We start from the raw sequence: 24,449 nt of genomic DNA on the forward strand, positions 1-24,449 counted from the left end.
TTTGGCACTTGTATAAGAGCTGCTTAAAATATAATCATGCCTCCAAGATCATGCCAGGAAATGCTGCAAAGATGAAATAAAATCCACGAGTCCTGTTTCTCCACAAGGGAAGAAAAATATGTTCGTGAGCCAATTAAAGCAGAGAGCTTCCACAACTGCAGATAATAGCAACTGAAAATTCTGAGTTTTAAAACACAAACTGGGCTTAGAAATACGCAGGTTTGTGCCTTTCTGTCCTATTATCTGATCTGAGCAGAGGAATTTGGGATCATTCAGCAGCTCAGGTCTGTAAACACCTCACATCCAACAGTGGATCTGTGCTGTCACTGAGGGCAGATCTGCTCCAGGTGGCACAGCTCAGTACCATGGCATTTTCATCAATTTAGTAGTGCACTCCTACATGTCTGTTACTGAAATTCACATCAATTCTTTCCAACTGGGACTGGAAGAAGCTCTGTGTAGGTCCAGGAATGCTCTCTCCACCCATGCTGAGCTCGGGTGGAGACAGGAGTGATGCCCTGAGCTGGCCATCACCACTTTTCCCAGGCAGGCTTCAAACTAGGCTTCAAAACACTTCTTTTCCCCTGCTACACATGTGCAGACACACAACTTAAAAGCTGACTCCCCCTGCAAGAAACACATCCTATCTCCTTTAAAAAGAACAGCACAGGTTTCCAGGGAATACCATTCTCCTCCCATGCAGCTTTTCTACAAAAACCCACAGACTTTGGATCGTGCCTATCATGCCTTCAACCACTGATGATCAAAAGTAACTTTTATTTTATTCTGGAGTTCTTAAAAGCAGTTTTGCTTTATGCATCTCAACTGAGCCCCTTCTGGAAGGCCTACTCATTTCTCTCAGGGATAAAAAGGAGCACATGCCCTGAGTGAGATGCTCTGTGGGCAGGATCAGTAAGAGACCAGGGAACACCACAGGACTACTCAAAGCTGCACCATCAGAAACACCCGTGCCTCCCAAACATGAAAGTACAGCAAAGCACAGTCAGGTTTGACGAGCACAAAAAAACCCCAGATGTCTCTACCAGACAGCAGCTGTCACAAAATCTTCCCAAGAACAAGCCTTTTGATTTCTCAACTCAAATCCATAAAATATTTTTTCCTACAAAAGGTAAAAAAACCAACCAAACAAAAATCTCAGATTTAAATCTTTTCTATGGAGCACTTTTTTATTATTTTGAGTGATTCCAAATGGATACTTACATTATTAACAGAAGGGCATACTGGTTTCGATCCGTGAAGTCTTTTGGCAGTGACAACTGTAAAGGGAATTCTTTTAAGAAAAGAGCAAAACATTAAAGGCTGGTAGTTACACAGATGAAAAACAGTAACACTGAAACAAAGGTTTTGGCTTGCTAAAATAACATTTTGCCAGATTTACCGTAATCCTCAATGTGAAGCATTTTGATTTCAGTCTTGTAATTCTTTTTCTTAAGAACAACTTCTTTCAACACAGGGTTATTTTCCAAAATATAAAACTCTAGAAAACAGGAAGAAAAAACATGTTGAAAGGCATGGAGAATCATCACAGCAGAGATACATCAAGATTCAAAAAAATTTTTAAAAAAGGACAAATGTGCAATGATCTTGCAAATTAATCTTGCAATGAATCTTGTAAATTAATTCCCTCTGTAAATACTTTTTTATAATGCAACTGCTTTTCAATTAAAAATATATATACAGCCATTTCAGTTTTTTGGCTTTGGCAGGCTTTGTTTTCATTATGCACCACCAAGGAAATTTCTGATGACCAACATGAACATCAGCATCTCTGACAAATCCTAAGAGCTGCTGTAGCAGCACAAGGCTGCTCTGCTGGGCAATATCCTAAGCCTCATGCAGGCATCTTTTTCCCCAATATTACCTATTCCAAGGCAATATTTAGCCAGCATGGCTAAATGTGGTCACTGCATGACCTTATTTGTCTTCTGCACTTCAGCCAAGTGCAAGATTATCAGCTTGGTTTAAAGCTGTAGACTAATTTGAAGCAACCCTTACAGACATGAAAGAATGGCTAATTTGTTCTCTTAATTTTTTTTTTCACTCAAATTACCGATCTTGCTTCCAAAATTTAGATTTTTTAAATTAAATAATAAACTCTTCAGTTAGGGCCAAAAAAGATAATCTGAGGAGAATGCTTGTTCTGGGCAGTCAACCAAAATGGTATAATTATAGTCTGAGGATGGAATAATTGAAATAATCCTTAATCATTCTTGTATGAATTGAAGAGGATAATCTAATCTTGCACTGAAACACTAATGGTAAATTACCTCTTATTATTTGTTTTTTTGTTGTTACAACAAACAATGTCCCTCTATCCTGACTTGCTTTATTTTACTCTAAGGTGCTGCACATAAATCTCAATTTCAGTAATTCACACTCTATAGTACTTTAGGTGCAGGTAATAAAGAGCAAAAGCCTGCCTTCACAGAAAGGAGGAGGACTTCCAAAGGAGTCCAAAATGCATTTATTTGAGCAATAGCTAACCATTACTGAGCTGGAAAAAACTCACTGTCCTGGGTGTGCTGTGGAACTGGGCTTTGCAAACACAAACAAAAATGCAAACATAAATTTCCTTTAAAAAAAAAGGAAAAGAAAAAAAAAAAAGGAAAATGCAAACATAAATTTCCTTAAAAAAAAGGAAAAGAAAAAAAAGGAAACTAAAGTGCAGATATTAATAAACACTTCATAGCATGGCACTTTTTATCAGGATGGTACTTCAACATGAAAGATTAGCCTCGCTGAACAGTGACTGGCCCAGGACAAAGGGGATGCAGACAGCTGCAATTCAGGATTTCTGGATTCTGAGAAAAAATCCTGGGGATAATCCCATTAATGAAATGAGGATATGTAAGAGTTGGTTTAGTGCTTTTGAATGAAAAGTTGTCTCCCATTCCTGTAACCCTCACTTCCATGCTAGTGGAGTCACAGTGGAGCTGCAGGTGGCAGAGCTGTTACCTCTGCTGCACCACCAGGAAAATTCAACTGCTGAAGGACAGTCTTCCACTAAAAAAGCACCTCAGCAGCCAGGAAACAGTAACAGTAAATACTGGCATCAATATACAAGAAAATAATGAGTAAAACTTCACAAATAGAGGTATAGAATACCCTCCTAAAAAGCCTTTATTATTGGATTTGTCTTCATTGAAAATGTCAGTGGAAATGTTCTGGTTTGAGAAATAGAAGAGAAGGAGTAGATTACCATATGTAGGTCAGCTTTTATGATCAATCATTCAAGGGCTGTACCTGACTTCAACATAATTGGATTGTAATTTTAAAAACACCTCTAAAAACATCTCCAAATACACAGAAGATGTACTGCAATGGCAGCATGATCTTCATAGGAAGTGAAAAGGATGAAGACCAACCTGCCATCTCATTTACTCAAGTGTAAACAGAAGATGAGTCACATGCATTTAGTCCAAAAGATATCTAAAAATCTGGAAAAGTATTAGGATTAACTGCTTTCCTTACCATTTGCTGATGTGGATGTTGCTAAGAGGTAATTAATAGCACTTTATATGAATTAGTTTTCATGTACTTGCATGACATTTTTCATGTGCTTTCTTTCCCCTCTCCCACATTCCTCAATGAAATTAGGTATGATAAGAAAACTTACTTATTTCATGAGGTATACTCACTTGCAGTATTACTTGTCCTGTGCACACTTACAACAGGAACACCTGGTCCTGGTTTGAGGAGAGACGAAAAACAGAGGAAGGGTGAGGTAGTTTGTACTGGAGCACCAGTTACCACACAGTACAGGATCCTGGAAACTCCATACACACAATTCCCTTCAAACACAGCAGGAACACTACTGGTACCTCTTGGAAATGACACAGGCTGGGCTACAGTTCCAACAAAATGTGAAAAAGACACTGCCTTCTGCCTGTTCAGCAGCCCAGAATGACCATTCCTTTTTTTTTTTTTTAATAATCTCCATGTTTTAGTTTTAAGTGATGAATAAAAAAAATTATGGATGCATTTAATGGTACTGTTTAAAATACAGCAGCTTGACATTCAGAAACTTTAAGTTGACTGGAAAATGAATTAATTATAATATCCACTTATTTTCTCTATGAAAAAAACTATAGATGTGTTGAAAAAATATATTGCACATTATTATCTGTTGAAGAAGCTCCCTTAGTATGGCAACTCTGCAAAACCAGCAGCATCACAGTGAAATCTAGGTGTGATGTAGTCTAATCCTATTTCACATACTTTATTTTCACTGCACCACTAAGAAACTAAAAACAAGGAATAATTCTTCATGCCAGCAGCTGCTGTGCAAATGCTCAAGGTGGTATGTGAAACTGGCATGACCAAGCATTCAGCATACTCAGAGTGGCTGAGTCTGCTGTCCCTGCTCTGAAGATCCCCACCAGCATAAACCTGCAAAGAAAATTGTTTGTCCCCACCCCCAACATGGAATTTACACAGGAGAAGCTCTGTTTTACCTCAGTTCTTAAATTACAAGCATTCAGTCACAATTGGGTGATGTAGAACAATACAGCAAAGCTGAAGTCCCTGAGGACCCCATGGCAGATGAAGGCATGGACCCTTTGAAATTAGGAGTTACAACTCTCTTTTTGAGGAAAAAAAACCCAAACAATTCCCTTTGAGAGTGAAGAGACAGAGCTTAATTTATGTGTTTTGAGAGGTTGTCTCTCTCAATTAATTATGGCATGAGCCTAGGGAAATGTAAATACCTGAAATAAATAGCATGATGACATTCACAGCCTTCACTGAAGATTTTTATCAGTTTCATTCTCTCCCTCAAGGGGGACGATTGACAAAAATCTTACAGGTAGATTGTTGACAAATCACAGCTTTCTGCCTTAGCTCTCTAAGAAGATACTTTCATAAGATGTCTCTTTTGCTTTGGTTTGTTTTTATTTCCAGCCCTTTTTACTCCTGAATTTGTCATTTTGCTTTCAATTCTTATTTAAGAAAACCATTTCTGAGCAGGGAAGCAACAGCATTTTCCAGCCTGTCTCTATTTGTCATACCAAAAGATGGAAGGATGATGACATTTTGAAAAAAGGGAGATTGCAGTAGATTAAAATGCTGATCAGAGGGGAAAAAAAGGACAAATTTGTGTCAGAGGCATTGTGTTACAGTGCATCAGAACAAAGCACAACACTTGGATTTCCCATTGACCTCCTGTCACTAACCCCAAACCCACAGCTTATTTCCTGCTGTATAAAAGGGGAGAAACAATTACTCCCTTTCTAAACTATCTTATTTGAGTGGAGAGAAAAATATCTTGCTAGTGTTTGTGGAGTGCTAAAGGAAAAATCCCCAAGCAGTGTGGAAAGTAAGTGTAAAGGATGTGCTTGCCAAAACGGAGAGGCTGAGGAGCCAGTCCTCCATCTACCAGGCAAGAAATAACTCCTCGCTCAGGAGAGTCTCTGGAGATGGATACAGCTGGTAAAATGAGAGATCTCCTGGCTGAGGGAAACTAAGAAGGAAAAACAATCCTAATAAAAGTGGTTGTGGGTGAACAGGAGGTTGAAGAATTGGAACTTATAGAGATAGAACCAGTTTAGAGTCCCCCAAGGGTTTTTCTGCGCAAATTGCTTTTGTAACAATTGGGTGAGGGCTCTTTGCTGTGGGAAAACGAGTGTATATGCACACAGCAGATGTGCCATTTGTCTCCTCAAAGCAGTTTGCTCATACTCGCACAAGCAGGAGAGTTCTGATGCCAGCTCTATGGTGACCTTGCCACCAGGGTTGACACTGCCAAGTATGCACACAGCAGATGTGCCATTTGTCCCTTGTCTGCCTTGTGACAAGCAGGAGAGTTCTGATGCCAGCTCTATGGTGACCTTGCCACCAGGGTTGACACTGCCAAATGCCCAGCCCAGCCCAGGGCCCTGGCATTCCACAGGGGCCACGCTGCTGCTGTGCCTGCCAAGCTCTGAGGAAACACAGGAGAAGAAGAAGACTCTGAACTCCCAGCCAGCATTATCTCTACATTAATGTTAGAGGCAGAAAAAATTAATGACAGTGGTTTAGCACCCCTGCCCAACATCTACAGCTCAGTCTACTGCACCTCAGTGGAGTGCAGGTTTGATCCTGGGAGGATGATCTACAGCCTTCCCAGCTCAAACAGAGAACTGCCAAAGTCACTGAAAGTCGTGAGCTTGTGAGTAATCACATGCACAACCTCCTACTGGCATCCACATTTTTACATCCAAAAAGCACATTAAAAATTACAGGCTGAATATATTTTGCTAAAATAGTAACAAGATGCTTTTGGACCCCAGCACATTGCTGATTCAGGGCAAATACTCTTCCCAATTTATCAACCCTCTCTCCTGCAAGAATCTGAGATTTACCCCATAGGGATTATGTCAAGCACAAGGGAAAACTCTGCCTAAAGCATGAGGAGCTCATTACTCAGAGAAGCACCCCAAGATTAGCTCCATCACTTCTGCTGCAGATTTAACCATGTATAAACCATACAGTTTGTACATTCTTCTTCTAATCAGCTAAGTACTGTAGGAGCATTTCCACAAAAAACTAACACAAAACAACAAAAACAAAACCAAATCCCTTATTTTAGCCAATATATATTCATAGTTTCCTTGTCTGGATACGTTCAATGCTCAAGTCAGCAGGTATTTTATTTTTTGGCGGGGGGGAATAGTAGAGTTATTTAAGAAATAGAGAAAAAGAATGAATGTAAAATGAGCTACTCATATGTATTTCACATTAATTGACCTCTACTCTTTGCACTCTGATCCTAGCTATGAAAAAATACTGCAAGGATGGTGTCTGTAAAATTTTGCAAGTTTCAAGGACAACAGGTCTAACTAAGTACTTTATTATGCATTGTCCCATTCTTTTCTGAACCTTTTTTTACCACTTATATATCAGTGTTTATTTTCCTATGTGTAGGTTATAACTTTCTCTGTGTGGGATGGTTTTAATTTTTTTTTGTTTATACAGAAATTCTGAAGCCAACTGGTGCCATTCAGTGCTACTGGAATGCAGCTAACAGTAAAACACTGTGAGTTATTTATTAGTATTGCACTGATATAGAGGATCTGTCTATTGGGATTAAACCACAGCTGTTTTTTGGTAGATACACCCATATACACAATTATGGGGATGTATAGATACACTGCACACACATGTTTACAAACACTGCTAGAGAACACAGGCCCTCATTTTTTAACTAGGTATAGTCACAAAAGATCGATCCCAATATATAAAATAATAAACTGTTACAAACCACAGTACCATCACCAAAATTCTGGATTTTCTGGTGTAGGATTTCTATTTAGGGCGAATGTAAGTTGATGTCCTTCACTTGGACAGAGGGGTCAGGACTGGAGCAGCTTTCTGACATCACTCATAATTTAGCAGAACATCTTTAATTTAATAATTTCACAGAACAGCTGTACTTGCAGTCTTAGAACAGGCTCTGTACAGGACTTCGAGTAATCCACTGCTGCCCTCAGTGTTAGAGTCCAGCCTAACGCCCTTCCCAAGGAATACATTAATTCAGAAGCAAGCAGCACTGCACCCTGAGCATTTAAAGCCTTACCTTTACAGTGCAGGAGAAAATGCCTGTTCATGGGGCTGAACTTTGCACTGAAGTACGTGCACTGGTCCTTCAAGAAGTTACACGAGAGACACTGACGGTTCAATGACCCCACTGTTGACACACTGGAGGAAAAAAATTATCAGAAACATTTTATATTGGAATGAAATACAACCAAGTAACCTTGGCTATGTGCACAGGGTCCAAAAGCTGCCCAAAGCACCACTGGTTCTGCAATAACTCACAGTGCTGGAGGGTAATATCAGCATTAGTAGGAAACCATGAAAACCTCACTAACCTCAGATTTAAGCACTGAAAATAAGGTGATTTGCCCCCACACTTTAAGTTACATGATTAAATCCTATAAATACTTTTATTTAGAAAACTTTGATTACTTTTAAAACAGTCATGTTAAATGCTTGTATTTAGTTTTAACATTTTAGATGCTTGTAAAGGACTAGTGAAGGTGTAAGTGGTAAGAAATTTTTGTTTTAGAAACTTTTTTATTTTTTAGAAAGTGGCAATTTTCATTATGAAAAGCTGTGGCAGTTTCTTTGTTACACCTCAAGCATACTAATTTTTACACAATGTAAATGATTACCAGAGCACCACAGCACTTATGGCTTGGGATGAAGAAGCTGATAACATAGTCCCATGTAGCTCTTACCTGTGCAGCTGTCTTCCCCTTGGGGACTCTTCAGTGCTTAAGAAATAACTGTGTCCAAAAGAGGAAAAAAGTTAAAACTCACTTTGGTAAACTGTCTGATTTGAGTAGTGTTTAGAGAAGTGAGAGACACCATAAGTAACATTTTTAAAAATTAAAAGTTCACAAATATACATGAAGATCAAATACTTATATATAAACCCAAGTTCCAAGATTAAACTCAGATCCAATATACAGATTAGTTATTTCAGAAGCTATACAATTTCCTGTATAAACTGTGATGAAAACAGGATCTCATGTTTTAATTCCTGTCATGCCCAGGAGCTCCAGTAGTAACCAGGACACCTCTCTGCATATTAAAAATACAGAAGAGAAAGTTTCTGCTTCACTCCAAGAGTTTGCAATATAAACCCAAGTAGCAGATAAAGGTCACAATGAAATTATTATGAACTTATTGTAATAAGTCTTATGAGATCTGAAGCCTTGAGCTGTAAACCAACTTTTTCATATACCTACTTTGCATGGGTGGCAAGAGACTTTGCAAGGGTTTGCAAGAAAAACCCTTGGTGTTTCCCTGGTGAGATCCCCACAAAGTTTCTGCTTGACAGGCAGAAGGAGGCCAAGGCAGTCCCTCAAGTGGCTGAGACAGCCCTTGTGACATCTGTCACCTCTCTGACTGCATCCAGACCTCATCTCTACCCCTGGGCCTTGCAGAAGCAGGAAATTCTCTATGCATATATTTTCAAAACCCATAGAAAGACTTGTAAAAAAGGGGTTTTCTCCAGTACCAGTGGAAAAGATTCTTGCAGCCTCAAAAAAGTTCTTGTTGAAATATAATTTATTTTAATGCAAATCACAATTAGAGATGCTTGTGTATTTTTTGCCATGGACAGATAAAAGTGAAAATTCAGCAAGATCCACTGAAGTCAGGTGAAGCCTTCAGACATTCTGTCTTAGTTCTAAACTCCTCCCCAAAAGCACCAAATATGCATTGTATTTGCTTCCACTCTCACTAAGATGGGCTGTGGAAAGAGTTCTCTGTGGGTGAGAACCAGGAGCTCTGATAATCTCTACAAATAATTTGAATTTATGAAGTTGGATCAGATCCCCAAAACTGTGAGACCTCATGCAGTAGAGGTGTGATGTTTTATCAAGTACTAAAAATTTATTATGACTTCTTGTCTGGAATCCAGGAAAGAAGTTACCAAAATGTTATTATTTCTGCACTGTGTGTTGATTCCTTTTATTCTGAAAAATACAGACTCAAGTGATATCACAGTGTGGTTATTTCCTTCTGCATAAAAAACCATTTAGGAAAAGAATGGCAGATGAATTGTCCTCTTATGTACTCAGGTGTGTCAAAGTTATGGTAATGCTCCAAAATGAAAGAAATATTGTTGTTTAATTTTGAGCTGAATGGATTCAACTTTGATAACTTGAATATTTTTATTAAAAAAAGGGAATAGTGCTTACATCTTCTGAGTATTTTCATCATATGCCAGGATTTTGATGACTTCCCAGTTCCCTGATGTCAGGTGTCTCACACTGATTTGTTCACTTTTAGCCTGTTGAGAGATGGAAAACATTAACTTTCACCTGGCCACGTTCTTCTTTGCCTAGCAGGATTGCCTGCACATGCCATTAGTGATTACAGCTTTTTAGTCTTTAATATGCAACATAACATCTTTAAACCACAAACCTCACATTTTGACAGGCCTGAACTTCACTCATCCTTTCCGTCCCATCTATAAGCCTTTTAAAGTCATTAAAATAATCTTGGTTTTCAGCACAATTTTTCTTTCAGTTGCCCCCATGTCAACAAATAATAGAAGTCAGGAAGCAATGCAGGTAAAACCAACTCTTTGGCTGGAAGTTGCAGCGGACTCTTTATCAGACACAGGTTAAAATAAAAATAAAATAAAAAAACTAAGTGAGAAGCTTTTCTGAGGGTGTTTCCTAGTGCAAAAGGTAAAATAATTGCCCAGGCTAATGAAAATTAAAATTTCAACCCTCCTAGTTTGAACATACTTTATGTACATTTTTCTATATTAGGGTTATTATGCTTGGCCTGGATATACATATTCTTAGTTTTCAAATTCAAGACAAACTTTATAAAGAAAAGAGATGACATTTCAGAGGTGATACTCAGTGGTTACAAAGCCTACAAAAAGTCATGAAGGCAATAAGTTTGGCCTTTTTTTTTATCCATGTATTTCTGACTTGTGCCCTGAGCTCCACACCACCAGCAGCAATAACTAAAAGAAGCAAATTCACAAAGATAATCCATGAGACATGTTGGGAGCTGGCAAGGTAGAACCAAGTCCCTTGGAACTGATCTGATTCCTCACAGATCCACAAGGAAAGAATGACATAGCAACTCTATTACAAGCCTTGCAAGTACCAAATGAAATCAGGATATTGTGCTAGGTGCTGTACAAATGTTTATGATGAGGGCTCCCTGTTCAGGAAGATTCTGATATTCAGTGCTGTCTCCAGGAATGATTAAAATACACATTATTGATTTATTATAAGTGACTATTTCTTCTTTAGAGGGAGAGAAGCTGCAACTACTGAAACAGATATTTAAATATTAAGATCACAGAACCTAACAAGAAAGAGCAATAAAAAGCACCGCCAAGCGTTAATAAACATGGTTATTTTTCAAGGTTACATCCATAATGCATAATTTATGAAGCTTGAAGAAAGTTATCCCCTTCATCCATTAAAGTTACTTTATAATTCTTATTTTGTGGTTGGAAAAAAAGGAGATTTTCTAGAGTTGCAAAACTCCGTTAAAGAAATGTCTAGATACAGAAGACATGATTCAATCCCATTTTGAGACAGTTTCTTTTAAATATTTCATAAGTTACTGAAAGCATTTGAAAACAATAAACCACACATCCAGCCCTCTCCGTTCATACAGTAAATAATCTGTGATAGACAGTAACCTTTCAGCCAGTACCCTCTCCCTGCAAAAAGATTTAATTAGATGTCTCTGCTAACGTGCTTTGTGTCACTGGCACGTGCTTTTCTGAAGTGCAAAGAGAAAGACCAGCTGAGAAAGACCAGCACGTGGCCACATTTCTCTTCACAGAGAAAAGCAAGGCACAACTTCCCAGGGATATTTTCTGGGAATCGCAGTGAGGAACCTCAGAGCAAGAAAAAACAATTCCTATCTCAAATTGTTGCTCCTCTTGTTGTGTTCCTGTGGAATGTGTTCTGGAGATTGTCTGCCCAAGGTGAACAATTGCATCCACGCGTGCATGTTGGGAGACAGTCACAAGATTTTGTTCAGTGGAGTTGAGTACTTGTGCAGTTTCAGTTTAGATATAGTGTAATATAGTACAGAATAATATGGTATAATAAAGTAATTAACTAGCTTTCTGATATCAATGGAGTCAGATGTATCCTTCTTCCCTTTGATGGGGGTCGCTGCTTTTACAATACCAGCATTTGTTGTAAGATTGAGAAATCAGCCTCAGTGACTAAATCAAAGCAAGCCACTAAAATTTGCTTTTTTATCCCTGCAAGTTCACATTGGTTCTGTTTTAGCTTTCCTGCACATGAAAGCTGATTTCTGTCAATGGGCTGATGCCTCTACTGAGTGGCACCAGAGAAGGAATGAGAATCCCAGTGCCAAATTCCAGAGTCACCCTTTTCCATCCTGGAAATGCTGTGACCATCTGGGTACTGGTGATCTGCTGACTGCTTTAAATTCTGCAGGGCACCTGCTGTGCTGCTGTGGCTCTCACAAGGTGTGACAAACATCTAATGTGACAAAGGGCTTCATGTGCAACGGTTAATATACTTTTTATGCCTCTATGTTTGCTTTAGAAATAATGGACAATCAGATTAATGCAGTGTGTAAAACACATCATATAAACATATTTCCTGCCCTTTACTGCTCTGTATCAGCCCCATTACCACGCAGAATGTTGCTTACTGAAGAATAATGGCTGATACATGGGATATCACAGTTCCTTTTGCTCAGGAGCAGCTACATGCTTAAAGCCAAATTTGTCATTGGTGATACCATTCAGATTTGTTTATTCATGCTGATGGCAGGCAAAATAGAAGTATTTTTTAGTTTGGAGCTGTGCAGTACCCAGGGCTGTAATTCTGCCTAAAAGGGACAGAATACTAAATTCTGAAACATAAGCTTGACTTTAAACGTTATTCTGCTGGAATTAAATTATGCGTTCTGTAATTAAAATATGTGCTCAAAAGTAGGCATGTATTTAATTACATTACTGAATAGGAGTCAGTTTGATCTTTGCTTAATTATTTTCCTGAATTAGGATCAAGTTTCCTGGACTTTTTAGTAGCAAGGAATGTCAGAGCCTACAAGGTTAAGGCAAACTTGGTGGTATCTGTAACATCCTTGGGAATGTTGAAAGTGAACTTTCCGATCCAGATCATGATTTTTAGTGTATTTTAAGGTACTTATTCACACTGTGAAAGATACCAAAATAAGACTTGATTGATGTGCTGAGTTTGCACTGGAGCCACCCACAGAAGTAATTTTTTTTCTGTGAGGAGCTGCTGAGAGCTTCCTCTGTGCCTAGCAAAACCAATTGCTGGCTGGCTTTGAGAATAAGCATGTTAATAAACCAATTAAAAATAGATTCACCTCTGTGAGATTCACAATTTAAAACAAACAAATGCTGGGAATTCTCTCATATCCTTCCAGACTGGGAACAAGTAACAAGGCCAGCCTGGCCTTCTTTTAGTTACTGTTAATAAAGTTTTGAGGCTTCTTTGCCTTCCTCCTAATCCCATCTCACAGCAGGAAATGAGTAAGTATATTCTAGTGGGCAGTATATTCTGGACCCACCACAACTGAGTAAATGGTTTTGCTCAGGTGTGAATTTTTATGTGGTTATTATATCAATACACCTTTACCAGACTGTCATCTGAGTTACTGTTTTCTTTAGGAAATGGAATTTGACATGTCTGTGATCCCTTTTATCTTCACTGACTCTTTCCTGATATATTTACTCTACTGAATGAGTATCTTTGCTCTTGTTTCTTCAGGTTAAACTGTCATTAAAGTTCTTTTGTTCTGTCTGCAGTGCAATGTGAACATATTTCAGACTTAATAATGTTCATACCAGAACACTGTCATAAAGGCAGATAACAGAGCTGCCTGGCACAAATCTGCTATTTTGATGTTTGGGTACCTTGGTAATCCCTTCTATGTCATATAGCTCTGCTAAAGCACCTGGATTAATGCTCTGATGATTTAAATAGATGCCTTGGAGTGTTCTGTTCCAGGGCATAATTTCCTTTATTAGTTCATCACAACTTCATACTGGTGACCTTCAAAGTCACGCTGCAAATTTATCTTCTTTCAGATTCTTCTTTGGAAAAAGTAATGACCCTGGGAAATTGAAGCTGCTGAAAAATGTTGCAAAAGGTAATAAAAGAGTCCTAACTTTCATACAAGTTTTAAGTTTGGGTATTGCCTCCTTTCTGTAAGAGCACATTCTGAACAGACATTTAAAATTACTTGTTATTTTAAAATATGCATGTATAGTGTATTTAGAGAAGGTAAAAGTAGTGTTTATTCTGGAAGAAATTATAAATACATGCCACTGAGATCTGGATACCAGAAGTTATAAATACATCCCACTGAGAGACAAGCTGGACAGGACAAATGACCATGACACAAGTGTTATGACCAAACTGAAGTTCAGGCCTTTGCCTGTGCCACAGTAAAAGCCCAGATGACCAGCAGGACATCAGAAGCAGCCTGAGCAGAGCCTTACCTGCACAACGAACATGGCTATGTGGTGGAACTCGCCACGGCCACCCTGCTTCACTGGCACAGTCATGAAGAACTTGCTGCCATCCTTGGAGAAAACGGGCTCCTCGTTCTGTAAGTGTGGCATTGTGTTAGTCTGGCACACCTCTCATCACACTTCTTAACAAAAGATCAGCCTCAATTTTTTTGTCTCCTTGGTTTTGCTGAGCTCAGAAGTCAGTTGGAGAAAACCTTCTTAGGTTTTAAGTATGTTCTGTTAAGTTTAACAAAAACGTGGTGGCTAAAGCTGGATATAGTTCATGCCATGTGCAATCCTGTCCTAAAGGGTGGGTTACAGCCCTTGCAGAACTCTCCCTCACAATAATCTCTGCTAATTACCTCTGGTACTCTCAATCCTAATGCAGGGGGACTTTCCAGGACAGTGTCCTTTACAGACATACAAATAATGACAGAGATAACTCCTACTGCTGAGGAGGAGAACAAAAGTTTCAATGGTTTGGACTCACTGAGCAAATGTTTAACACCCACTGATTTTGATAAAGTTATATGGAAAAAAGAAGCACACTGAAGTGGTATTCTGAATCAGGCCTTTACCACAAACTGTAGCCTGATGTGATACCATCTCTCCATGTCTAGCTTTGCACAGAAATATTAAAGGAAATGGCTTGCTATAAAAGCATAGGAGTTTTTTTTGTTAAAATGATTTCTCATTTGCACATTGCAAAATGAAGCCTGAAATGTAGTTTAAATGAAATGTGTTTCATCCAGTTATTGGACAGTTCTTCTGAAGCTATGAAAGTGGAATAATTGGCTGACATATTAGTTAAACATATTGTTCTGGGTATGAATTTAGAAATATTTTACTTTCTCATTCCAATTATAGCCCATATGACCTCTAATCTTTGAACTCATTCTGCTTTAATTTGGTGAGATCATTTTTAAATCAGAAACAAATCACAGTAAGTAGGACATGCCTGGAATGAGATTCATCTGGTCTGTCTTCCACCATCCAGACTTGGGTAGTTAATCAGCTGTTCATCTAAATGCTTACTCAACTGAATCCAGACAGACCAGAAACTGAAGGGAATATTGCCTCCAAAACCCTCACAGGTGTCTCAGGATTTTACTAGCTTATAAAATAACATACAGTTAAATAAAAACGACAATGAAGGAATTATGCTCTATGCACCAAGAAATAGCATTTATACTCTACCTGTTTAGGAAGCCACAGATCTGACTGCATTTCATATTTCTAAAATTAAAAAAAAATAGGAAAAAATTGCTTTTGTGGAATAGCTATAGATAAAAATATTTCCCACATGCAGTAAAAGGTCTCTAGCTATGTAATGTTTGTTTGTTTTTGGTTTTTTTTTTATTGTGTTACAATCTCCTCATCTCTTTGCTGGCACTTGCATTGAAACAAACGATAATTTAATTACAAAGTCAGCTGCTTTATTCAGAGTTTTTGGTAGAACACCACAGGGCAACTAAGAATGCCATTTCAGTCCTTTCTGATTAGCTATCAAGATGCTTTGCATAGGCAGCTCTACTTGTTTTTTTCCTCTAGGCATCATCTGACAACCGGATATTTTAGGTCCTTCATCAACACTGGGCAAACAGCCAGAATCAAGCTCAAATTGTGAGACCTTTTCAAACCACAATCCTTTGCTTTAATAAGTTGTAGTGTGGCATTAGTGATGAGAAAAAAAACCAAAACCAAATTATTGAGTTCTATTGTTCATACTCATATTTCACATCATGTCATTTGAAAAAAAAAACCAAGCAAACCACAACAAAACAACCAAATATCATGCACATATTCTTGGAAAAAATATATAATACACATCAACTGCTGCAAATTGTCAGTCACAGTGAAGTAATGAAAGTTTATTAGCTATAGAAGAATCTGTACATGTATTGCCTGAAAAATGAATATCTGTATCTATTGCAGCAGTTGGTGTTATACATTCCCTTTTGAAACTGAGGACGTGTGCAACATCCTAGAGAGAAAAAAAAGGTTTACAGCTGAAATCAAACGGTGTTTTGATACCATTTGATACAATGTTAAATTCTCACATGTTTGTCCTTTCCTCATCCATTAATGATTTCAAGAACATCACCTTATCCCAGAGGCTGCAGGGTAGGAACCCCCAGGAGGAGGCAGTCCTGGGCTGTGCTCACAACAGCGAGAGTGCATCACTCTCCTTCCTCAGCCCCCCTAAAAATGTCCTTTGCTGCACTGTAAGTATTCTGGAGTGGGACTTCTCAGTCTGTCTCTCTTACATTAAGTCCTGGATTACAGCTCCCTGGGTACCTACTTCCAGCAAGTCCAATTGACCTTGGAGCACATAAAGGTTTCCCTCTCAGAAGCAGCTGCAGTGGATCAGGACCAGCTTTCTTAATAAAAAGAAAAAAGGCTCACAGGAACCAAATCTTCATGGTCACAAATTAATCCATACTTTGGGGATGAATTCATAGTTTCTGAGTGAGGAAAAACACCCTGTAGTAGGCAGCAAAAGAAGAAGACGAGCTTGGAAATAATCTCTGACACTTCAATATGAATGACTTCAGTAGCAGACACTGATGGGAGCCTTTTGACTCAGAGGCCAACATTAATCACTCATAACCATTTAAACTGCCAAATTATACCCTCTGCTTTGGAGCATCTGTTGGTACTGATATCAGCATGTACAGAAAATATTTATACTTTTAGCTGGTTCTGGGAAGAGATTGTGACTCAGAATGGGAAAGCAGCCAAATGCATTCAAGATGCAAGATTGACTGTGAAACTGGGGAGATGTAATGCAGGAGTGTCAGAAGTCAAAGTCTGGGTCCAGGGGTGGAATGTGTCTGGATTCAAAGAGAAAAATGTATTTCAGTTTGGCTTACATTCAAAAATGAAATATCTCTGTTGCCTTTCAAATTTCTTTTCTAAAGTTATTTAATTCTGTGATCAAATTTGAAGGAGTTATAAGAATTTTACACTTTTTCCTTAAGTGTATGAAAGCTGTGAGAGACAGAAAGATCTAAAATGAATCTCTGCAGGGGGAGAGAGGAGAAACCAGTCAGCTGAAAATATCTGTCAGAGGACAAGCTTGTCACTGCTCTAGCAATATCCCAAGTACACGATGTTCAGCAACTGCAGCTTCCAATGAGGCTAATGAATGAACAAAGCTTAGTAATTCTGAAAATGTCACTCAAAGTTGCTAACTGCATGAACTCATTTCACCACATTTGGAATTTTCTCACATCCATTTCCTCCCTGTTGACTAATTATATTCAGCTTGCAACTACTGCATCTGCAAACTGATTTCCAAATATCTTTTTCTGAATATAAAAACAAAATCCAGAAGAAACCTTGAAAAGAGACCTGAGGGGGGAAGAAAAAACAACACAAAAACCAAACAACTTACCTTGGTACAAGCTCCAGTTGTGGTTTCACAAACTGTAAGGATGGAAATATTCTGGGCTCTGTTTAACCATCTCACCACAGCCTTGGTGTTGCTTATCCATTTCACCATGGTGATATAATATTCCCTAAGCAAAACATTTGAAAACACAATGTTCAGATCATTGATATTTCAGATTAGACTTTTAAAAAAACCCCAAACATATATACAGTTCATTTAAATGCTGAATTTGTACTGCATGATAGTGCCTGTACCAAAGGATGGAGAAAATAACCTCAAATGTTCAGCATCTGTGTTCCTGCAAGTGGGATGGTTCAGTCCTTCAGTGTGATGTTCCCCTGGGAAACCTTTGCATATATACACAAACTTTACCAACTGTGAGACATATGCCTGCAAATACACATGAACTGTGTACTTTTGGAAACGAGCACTGAATTCCAACAGAAGTCAGTATTTTCCTACAACAAATAACTTCAGATAACACACATTTTTGCACAATAATCCAGTCCTACTGCCAAAGGGAAAAAAAAGTTATATAATATTAGAGTTCAGCTAGAGCCCACTTCAAAATTATAAAATAACAAGTATTTCATAACAAGACTTTTGGATAAAAGGGAGGTCCCTCTCACTATCAATGCGTTCCTGTTTCTGTTTTAACAAACAGCTCATAATATCAGCCAAACTGTGTGTCCATCAAGAGAGCCCTGGCTGAGCACATGAGGCTTCCCTTGGGCTGGTGCTATGGAGGATTTGCCTCCCTCCTCCCAAGATCCTGCTGGGCTGTAAGGCTGGGGATGTTAAGAGAAGACCTGTTGCACTCTGTCACCCCAGCCCAGCTCCTTCCTTCCCTTCTCCCCTGCTGGCAGCTCTCACAGTCCAGCTGAGTTATGTGCAGTAGAGTCAGCTTGTCTGGAAAAAACTCAGACCCCCGTTAAATCATGAGGCTTAGCTTGAATATTATTAGGCTTTTAATCTATGACTGATAGAGATCTCATTACTCTTTGACAACAGGCTTTTGATTATACATTCAAAAGGCTCCTTGCTAGATCAGAGGTGCTGAGCAGCACCAGCAGCAAAGCTGCACAGAGAGGCAGGAGACAGGAGTGCACTGCAGCTCCACCCAGCCTGGTGCTGTGCTTGCAGAACACACCTGAGCCACCCAGCAGGCAGATTCCTTTGGCTTTCATATCTGACTTCTAGTAAAATGGGTATTTTCACATCTGGATACCAGAATGATAAATAGAAATGGGGACTTCAAGTGTGTTCTGAGTGTAATATTCAGATGTTTAATCTTACTGAGGGGAAAAAACATATGCACAAGTAAAACAAGATCTACCATGACACCAGGTGACAGAAGCAGGAGAGCAATCAGTTTGTGTCCCCAGGCTCCTCAGGCTCTATCGTACACATGCCCAGTTTCCTCACAACCCCAATTCCAAGAGGAAAAACTAATTGCATTCTGGACAAAGGACTGAAGCAAAATATTAAAGATGTTTTTCACTGAAGAAAACATAACTGTACACACGAAATGGAAGCACCAAGGGGGAAACAGTAATTGCATGAAATATAACCACATATCTGAAGGAAGACTGTCAGTAGTTTTGTGACATTAACAGTGCACAGTAGGTGGAAAATTTTTCTACAGAATGAAACTTTCAGGAGTAAAATTTACAAGTGTTATTCCTATCTTTATATCAGAATAGCTTGAACAGGACTTGGAAAATATTACCAAGCACCTTTACAGGATCCCTAAAAGAAGAAAATGAATTTTTCATTGAATTTATTCATTGAATTTATTCAATCTTACATCAAGTTCCCAGATGCCCTAAAAATCAGGGAAACAGTTTTATGTCTTCAAAGGTCCTACACCAGGCACAATTTGGGACAAGTTGAGAATCTCAATGCTACCTTTTGTCGTTAACTAACACAACCTCTTTCCCCTTCCCCTTCCCCCTCCCTTCCCATTTCTGTGGTTTCTCTGTGCAAGAGTGAATCTCTCCATAACAGCTGATAGTTATGATCTGTATAACTATTTCTAGAAATAGTTTAATAAGTAACCTATAACTATTTCTAAAAATGTTTCTGCCCTGAAAGATCCTTAAAACTATATGTGATAATGAACCATTCAATTTCATTCTGAAAGACTCCCATGACTTATTTACTAATAACTCCATAATGAAAGGGTTAGAAACACTGAAATGAAGTGACTTCTAAAGGTAGCTGCTACTTTACTAAAAAAGCTAACACTTTAGGGAAAAAAAATTCTAATAATTACAAACTTCAAAGATTTTCACTATAGAAAGCCATTTTAAAGCACATTTTTCATACCTCTATATATATTGATGTATGGACATATATGGGTTGATGAGCAGAGAGAAGACTGTTACTGAAATCCCGACTCAAATTCACAATTTACAGTAAAACTGGCTAACAATTATACAATCTTTCTAAGTTTTATAGCATGGAAATTATACCTTAATAGTTAAAATGAAGAAGAAACTAACTTTTTTCCCCCCCACGTTTAAATAGATTTTCTCAGTCTTCTCATGCAGCAGCAAGCCAGAATTTTCATCAATTGAACAACAACAGTATCTTTATCAAGAACTGGCAAGTGATTTGGCTCCACTTCAAGAAGACAAAGTTTTAAGATACTATCATTAGTATTTGAGTCTACTATTACTTTCCATCTGCTGAGGAGGCAGAATGAATCTGAAAACCCTGAAGTGAAACAAAAACTACTGAACAACATTTTCAAGATTATCTTTATCTTGGGGATCTTTTCTTACACATTGCTTTCTTGCTTAATTTCTTTGTGCCTTCTGACACAAAGTTCAACTTTAATGCCATTAAGGAGTGTAAAGATGCTGATCTTGATGGCAAAAAAAACTCTTTCAGATCTTGCAGCACTGTTTAAATTAACGAAGTGTTAGCAAGCAGCAGCAGATTTTATTACGTTTTTCAGTAGTGGCCCATCAATAGAAAGAAAATACTTCAAAATACTCAACTCATTCAAAATAATTTCTCTTACTAACACAATCAGTAAGCATTCCAGTTGACACTAATAATTGCAAGGCATAATTCACTATTAAACTATTCCTGCAATAAATTAGAGTATCTCAATTTATGTAGAAGAGAGCTACATCAGCCTGAGATTGGTTGCAACAGTTGGGAATAAGTGGCCACTGTTAACATCCTGATTGTTTTGGGAACAATTATCATAAAACATTTCACCATGAAATTATATACCTTAACTTAAAGATGTCAGGTGGCATCAGTTCCAGGGTGTGTGCTGGTCCATACAGATTAACTACAAACAGCTTTACTGTGGGGTTTGTTTGACCTGCCTTTGGAAAAGAAAAAAAAAAAAAATAGGAGTTTTAGAGGCAGTAAATCAGTGACAGCTAAGCAGACTCAGTTGTTAACACAATTCAGTATTTTATAATAATGAAAAGTTATTAAAGCTCAAGTATCTTAAATCTGAGAAATTAATTTCATAGGCATATGAATCACACAGATGAAGATATGAAGGATTGAGTGATTCTCTCACACTGTTTACTGATGGAACACCTTCCTGAGCATGTGACCAGCACTAGAAGTGGCTTTTCCCAGTTCAGTGAAGTCAGCTACCAAAACACAGTCAGTCCCTAAATCTGCAGGTAAATCCAGCCTCCAGCTAAGCCTTTTTCAGATGCTGTTGTTCCCTCTTCTGAAAAGCTGCACTACCTCAGTCTTGGAGAGCATTCTTCCTTTCCCACATCTCTTTTTCTTTACCATTTTCCCTCAGTCTTCCTCCCCTAGTTTGCTGAGCTGAAAAATCTCAATTTCTGGCCTGTACCAGGAGCCAGCTGCTTTGGCAGGCCAGCTCCAAGGGAAAAAAACTGCTTCATGTGGCTAAAGGGGAATAACATGGCAGTTTGACAGATACCCACTGGGAAGAGTCTGATAAATCGTAAGGATCTACAGGGAGGTGGGAATCATCCTTCTCCTGTAACATGGCTTCTTGCTAAGGGATGCTCCTGAGATGAAGAGGAAGCAATGGAAATAGGAAGAGAGGCTCCCAAGGGCTGCGAGGAGGGGCTACTGTCCTAGACATGCCATCCCCAAGTTTCACTTTCATGTCACAGGAATTACACTACATAACACCCTTGGGATATAAAACATGGAGTGTGTTCCTCAGTGGGACTCTGCCCTGTTTAATACTGGAAGGAAAAGATAAAAATCACTGATCCTGCAGATTTACTATTGTATGTGACAAAGTTGTATATTTGGCTCTTCACAGGCTGAAATACACCCCCAAATTCCTGTTAGAAATTTGACTTATCTCAAAATGAAATCCAAATGCTGTATCCACTTATTTCTGAGTGGTATGGAGGACAAGGAAGTGGCATTTGTGTGTTTTTTATACAGCTAGGAAAAAGAAAGTTTTAAAAACTTTTTTTTTTTTAAGAATAGTCTGTGTGTTTGACTTGCATACACAGATAAGCATGTTCCAGTGCTCACAAAAATATGTGTGTTTCATTTTATTTTTTAATCCTAGTCATAATTTTCTCTGATGGTTGCATTCTATAATAAAGGCCAAATCTTTTTTGTAATCTCTGTTGCTACACCACCAGCTTCATTATCAATTAATGATGTTTAACAAGGAGCTAAATTTGTATTAAATGGAGACATTAAATAAAGATAATGTTTCTTCATTAATGAGATTACTGAAGTAGTATTGTGCATCACTTTTATTCTGAATAGCTAATGAAACAATATTACTGCTTGCTCATTTACAAAGCTGACTTAAAAATATTTCTTATTTTATTCTTTGCTCTGTCACTCAAGCAGTTTTGCCAATGCAAGTAATATAAACTACCTAAAATTATTGTTGTTTCATTATTTCAGAGTATTATTTCGTAGCACAAATATATTCTATTTATGTAATGTATGTTATTGTTTCATAGTACCTGGTACAGTCTAACTGTTTAGCCACCAAGAATAAAGGTTAACAGCAGCAGGAATAGCAAGGTAACAGGAATATTTTCTAAAGCTCTCAACAAACTTCGCCTGAAATGCCAGAGGAGTACCATATAGGTGGACCTGTCAGAAAGGAACCCAGACACTTTGAAACTGTGCAAGGTCTGGATAAACTGTTCAGCTGGAAGATCAAAACAGCAGATCTGGAGGCACCTCACCAGAAAATCCCCAGAAAATGAGAAGTGATTTCAGGCATTACCCCTGGCTGTTCTTTCACTTTCCAAATCAAACCTAAAAAACCTTCTCTAAATCTTCTAAAACACTGACAGTTCTAATTTTTTTCTCTTTTTGATAGCCATGAAGATATGTTACTGTGGCTTATCTTATCCAATGCCAGTCTGTCACATTTATTAATAACAGCACAATCTACTGAGATCACTGCATCTGTGAAGGAACTTGCTCTGAGCTCTGCACACAGAGTGACTCCAGAGCAGCTGGGGCTAGATCTTTTTGCCTACACAGTCCTTCAAATGCTTTACCCTTCACTATGAGGTGCTGGATTGATTTTACCAAACCAAATATCAGTGATGAAATTTAGTTTCTCTGCTGTCCCCTCATCTGATAGTTTCTTTTCAGGAAAAATAAATTGAAAAAAAAAAAAATTATTATTTCCTGAAAAGCATCATGAACAAACCCAGCCTCTGCTACTGTCTGGAAACACTCTTTCCACATGGCTGAATATTATCAGTGACCACAGAAGAGGAGGTGTGGCGTGCATTGCCACTCATCTTACCTTAGGATATGGATACTGCTTTCCCTTTGGATACAGACCTCCCGTGAACCTGGGAAGAACCATGTTGGGCACCAGAGAGTCATTGATGGTCAGGAAGGCCAGTCTCTCCCCGTCTGGAGACCACCAGTGGGCAATGTGGGAGTGGAGAAGTTCCTCTGCAAAACACGATTTCCTTAGGATCCATGAAAAAACTCACACTCAGTGTCCAGCTTGTTCAGCTGGCACCAAGTTATTGTCCCTGTGCCAACCTGAAATGTGTCTGCTGTAATTTCAGTAATTTCACATCATCCTGGGTTGAATGGTTGGACAACAAGGAACACCGAAGGAGCATTTTCCTCAAATGCATACTTCCACTAACATCAATAAATCATCTAAATGTGAAAGATTATTGTTACTGACATATGCTTAGTTCTAGTCTATTCCAATATGTTTGTTTAGTTAAGTTTTAAATAATTTAAAATAATTTGGGGGTTTGGGGCATTTTTTATGATTGCCATTTTTTTTTCTCTTCTTAATACAGAACTTCAGTATATCTGATTTCTCTGAGTTATGGCACCTGATAGCATGCAGATCTTCACACAGTCATATCTATGTGATCATTTTTTGGAGTGCAATATTATGATTTTCTTGTCTCAGTCTAGTGGAAAGCTTTCATTCTTGGGAAGTTCAGTTTTTCTGGAGTGAAACTTTCTGAAAATCTGAACCAAATTTCTTTTTTAATCCAAATGTTATTTGCTTTCCAAATGAACCCAGTTCTCCAAGAATGTCACTCAATATTTTCTTACATTTATTGTCAGTGTATATCACAGTCAAAAGAACCAGAAGCAACCACAGGACAGGCAGAGAACCCAAACTCCTGGAATCCCAGCAGCTCCTGAGCAATTCTGAATTCTCCCTGTACAAGTCTTCTGCTTCCACTTGTGAAAACACTTGAATTTTCATTATGTATTTGATGTATTGGCCTGCTTAGTAAGGATTTTGTATTTAAATCTGAAGAATTTGGCTGGAAAACTAATTGAGAATAGCATACTGAGGGAAAAGGCCTGACTGCATACCTAATTTGAGGACCTACCTAACAAAAGGACTTAAACTGTCAATAGAGACTCTCCACGTTGCTAATTGGATTCTGAGGGTTCTGAAGCAGCTAATGGGTTGAATTATCCAAGTTTAGGTGAAATGAGGCTGGGACCTATATTCAAAGTCATATATTCTGGGTCATGCTTCTCTCCCTGGCCGGATAACTAAAACCTTTTACACAGGAGAAGAACAGAGAACAAATGATGAATATC

The 24,449-nt window shown here is 38.3% G+C and overlaps 1 protein-coding gene across 3 annotated transcripts in view; it reads right to left on the reverse strand.

Moving 5' to 3' along the window:
- DPP10 (dipeptidyl peptidase like 10) overlaps window positions 1-24,449 on the reverse strand; it is a 434,833-nt gene that overhangs the window by 16,616 nt on the left and 393,768 nt on the right. For all 3 annotated transcript variants that reach the window (XM_039700409.1, XM_039700398.1, XM_039700416.1), the window contains 11 exons: window positions 23,161-23,315; window positions 20,655-20,752; window positions 17,412-17,535; window positions 15,212-15,250; window positions 14,003-14,110; window positions 9,708-9,799; window positions 8,238-8,285; window positions 7,574-7,695; window positions 3,660-3,707; window positions 1,400-1,498; window positions 1,222-1,291 (listed from right to left, as the gene is read on the reverse strand). In XM_039700409.1, the coding sequence (XP_039556343.1) occupies window positions 1,222-1,291; window positions 1,400-1,498; window positions 3,660-3,707; window positions 7,574-7,695; window positions 8,238-8,285; window positions 9,708-9,799; window positions 14,003-14,110; window positions 15,212-15,250; window positions 17,412-17,535; window positions 20,655-20,752; window positions 23,161-23,315 (1,003 nt within the window). The remainder of the gene's footprint in view (window positions 1-1,221; window positions 1,292-1,399; window positions 1,499-3,659; window positions 3,708-7,573; window positions 7,696-8,237; window positions 8,286-9,707; window positions 9,800-14,002; window positions 14,111-15,211; window positions 15,251-17,411; window positions 17,536-20,654; window positions 20,753-23,160; window positions 23,316-24,449) is intronic.

The sequence above is a fragment of the Passer montanus genome, unplaced genomic scaffold (genome assembly GCF_014805655.1).
Source record: "Passer montanus isolate IOZ18808 unplaced genomic scaffold, ASM1480565v1 scaffold1, whole genome shotgun sequence".
NCBI classification, from domain to species: Eukaryota; Metazoa; Chordata; class Aves; order Passeriformes; family Passeridae; genus Passer; species Passer montanus.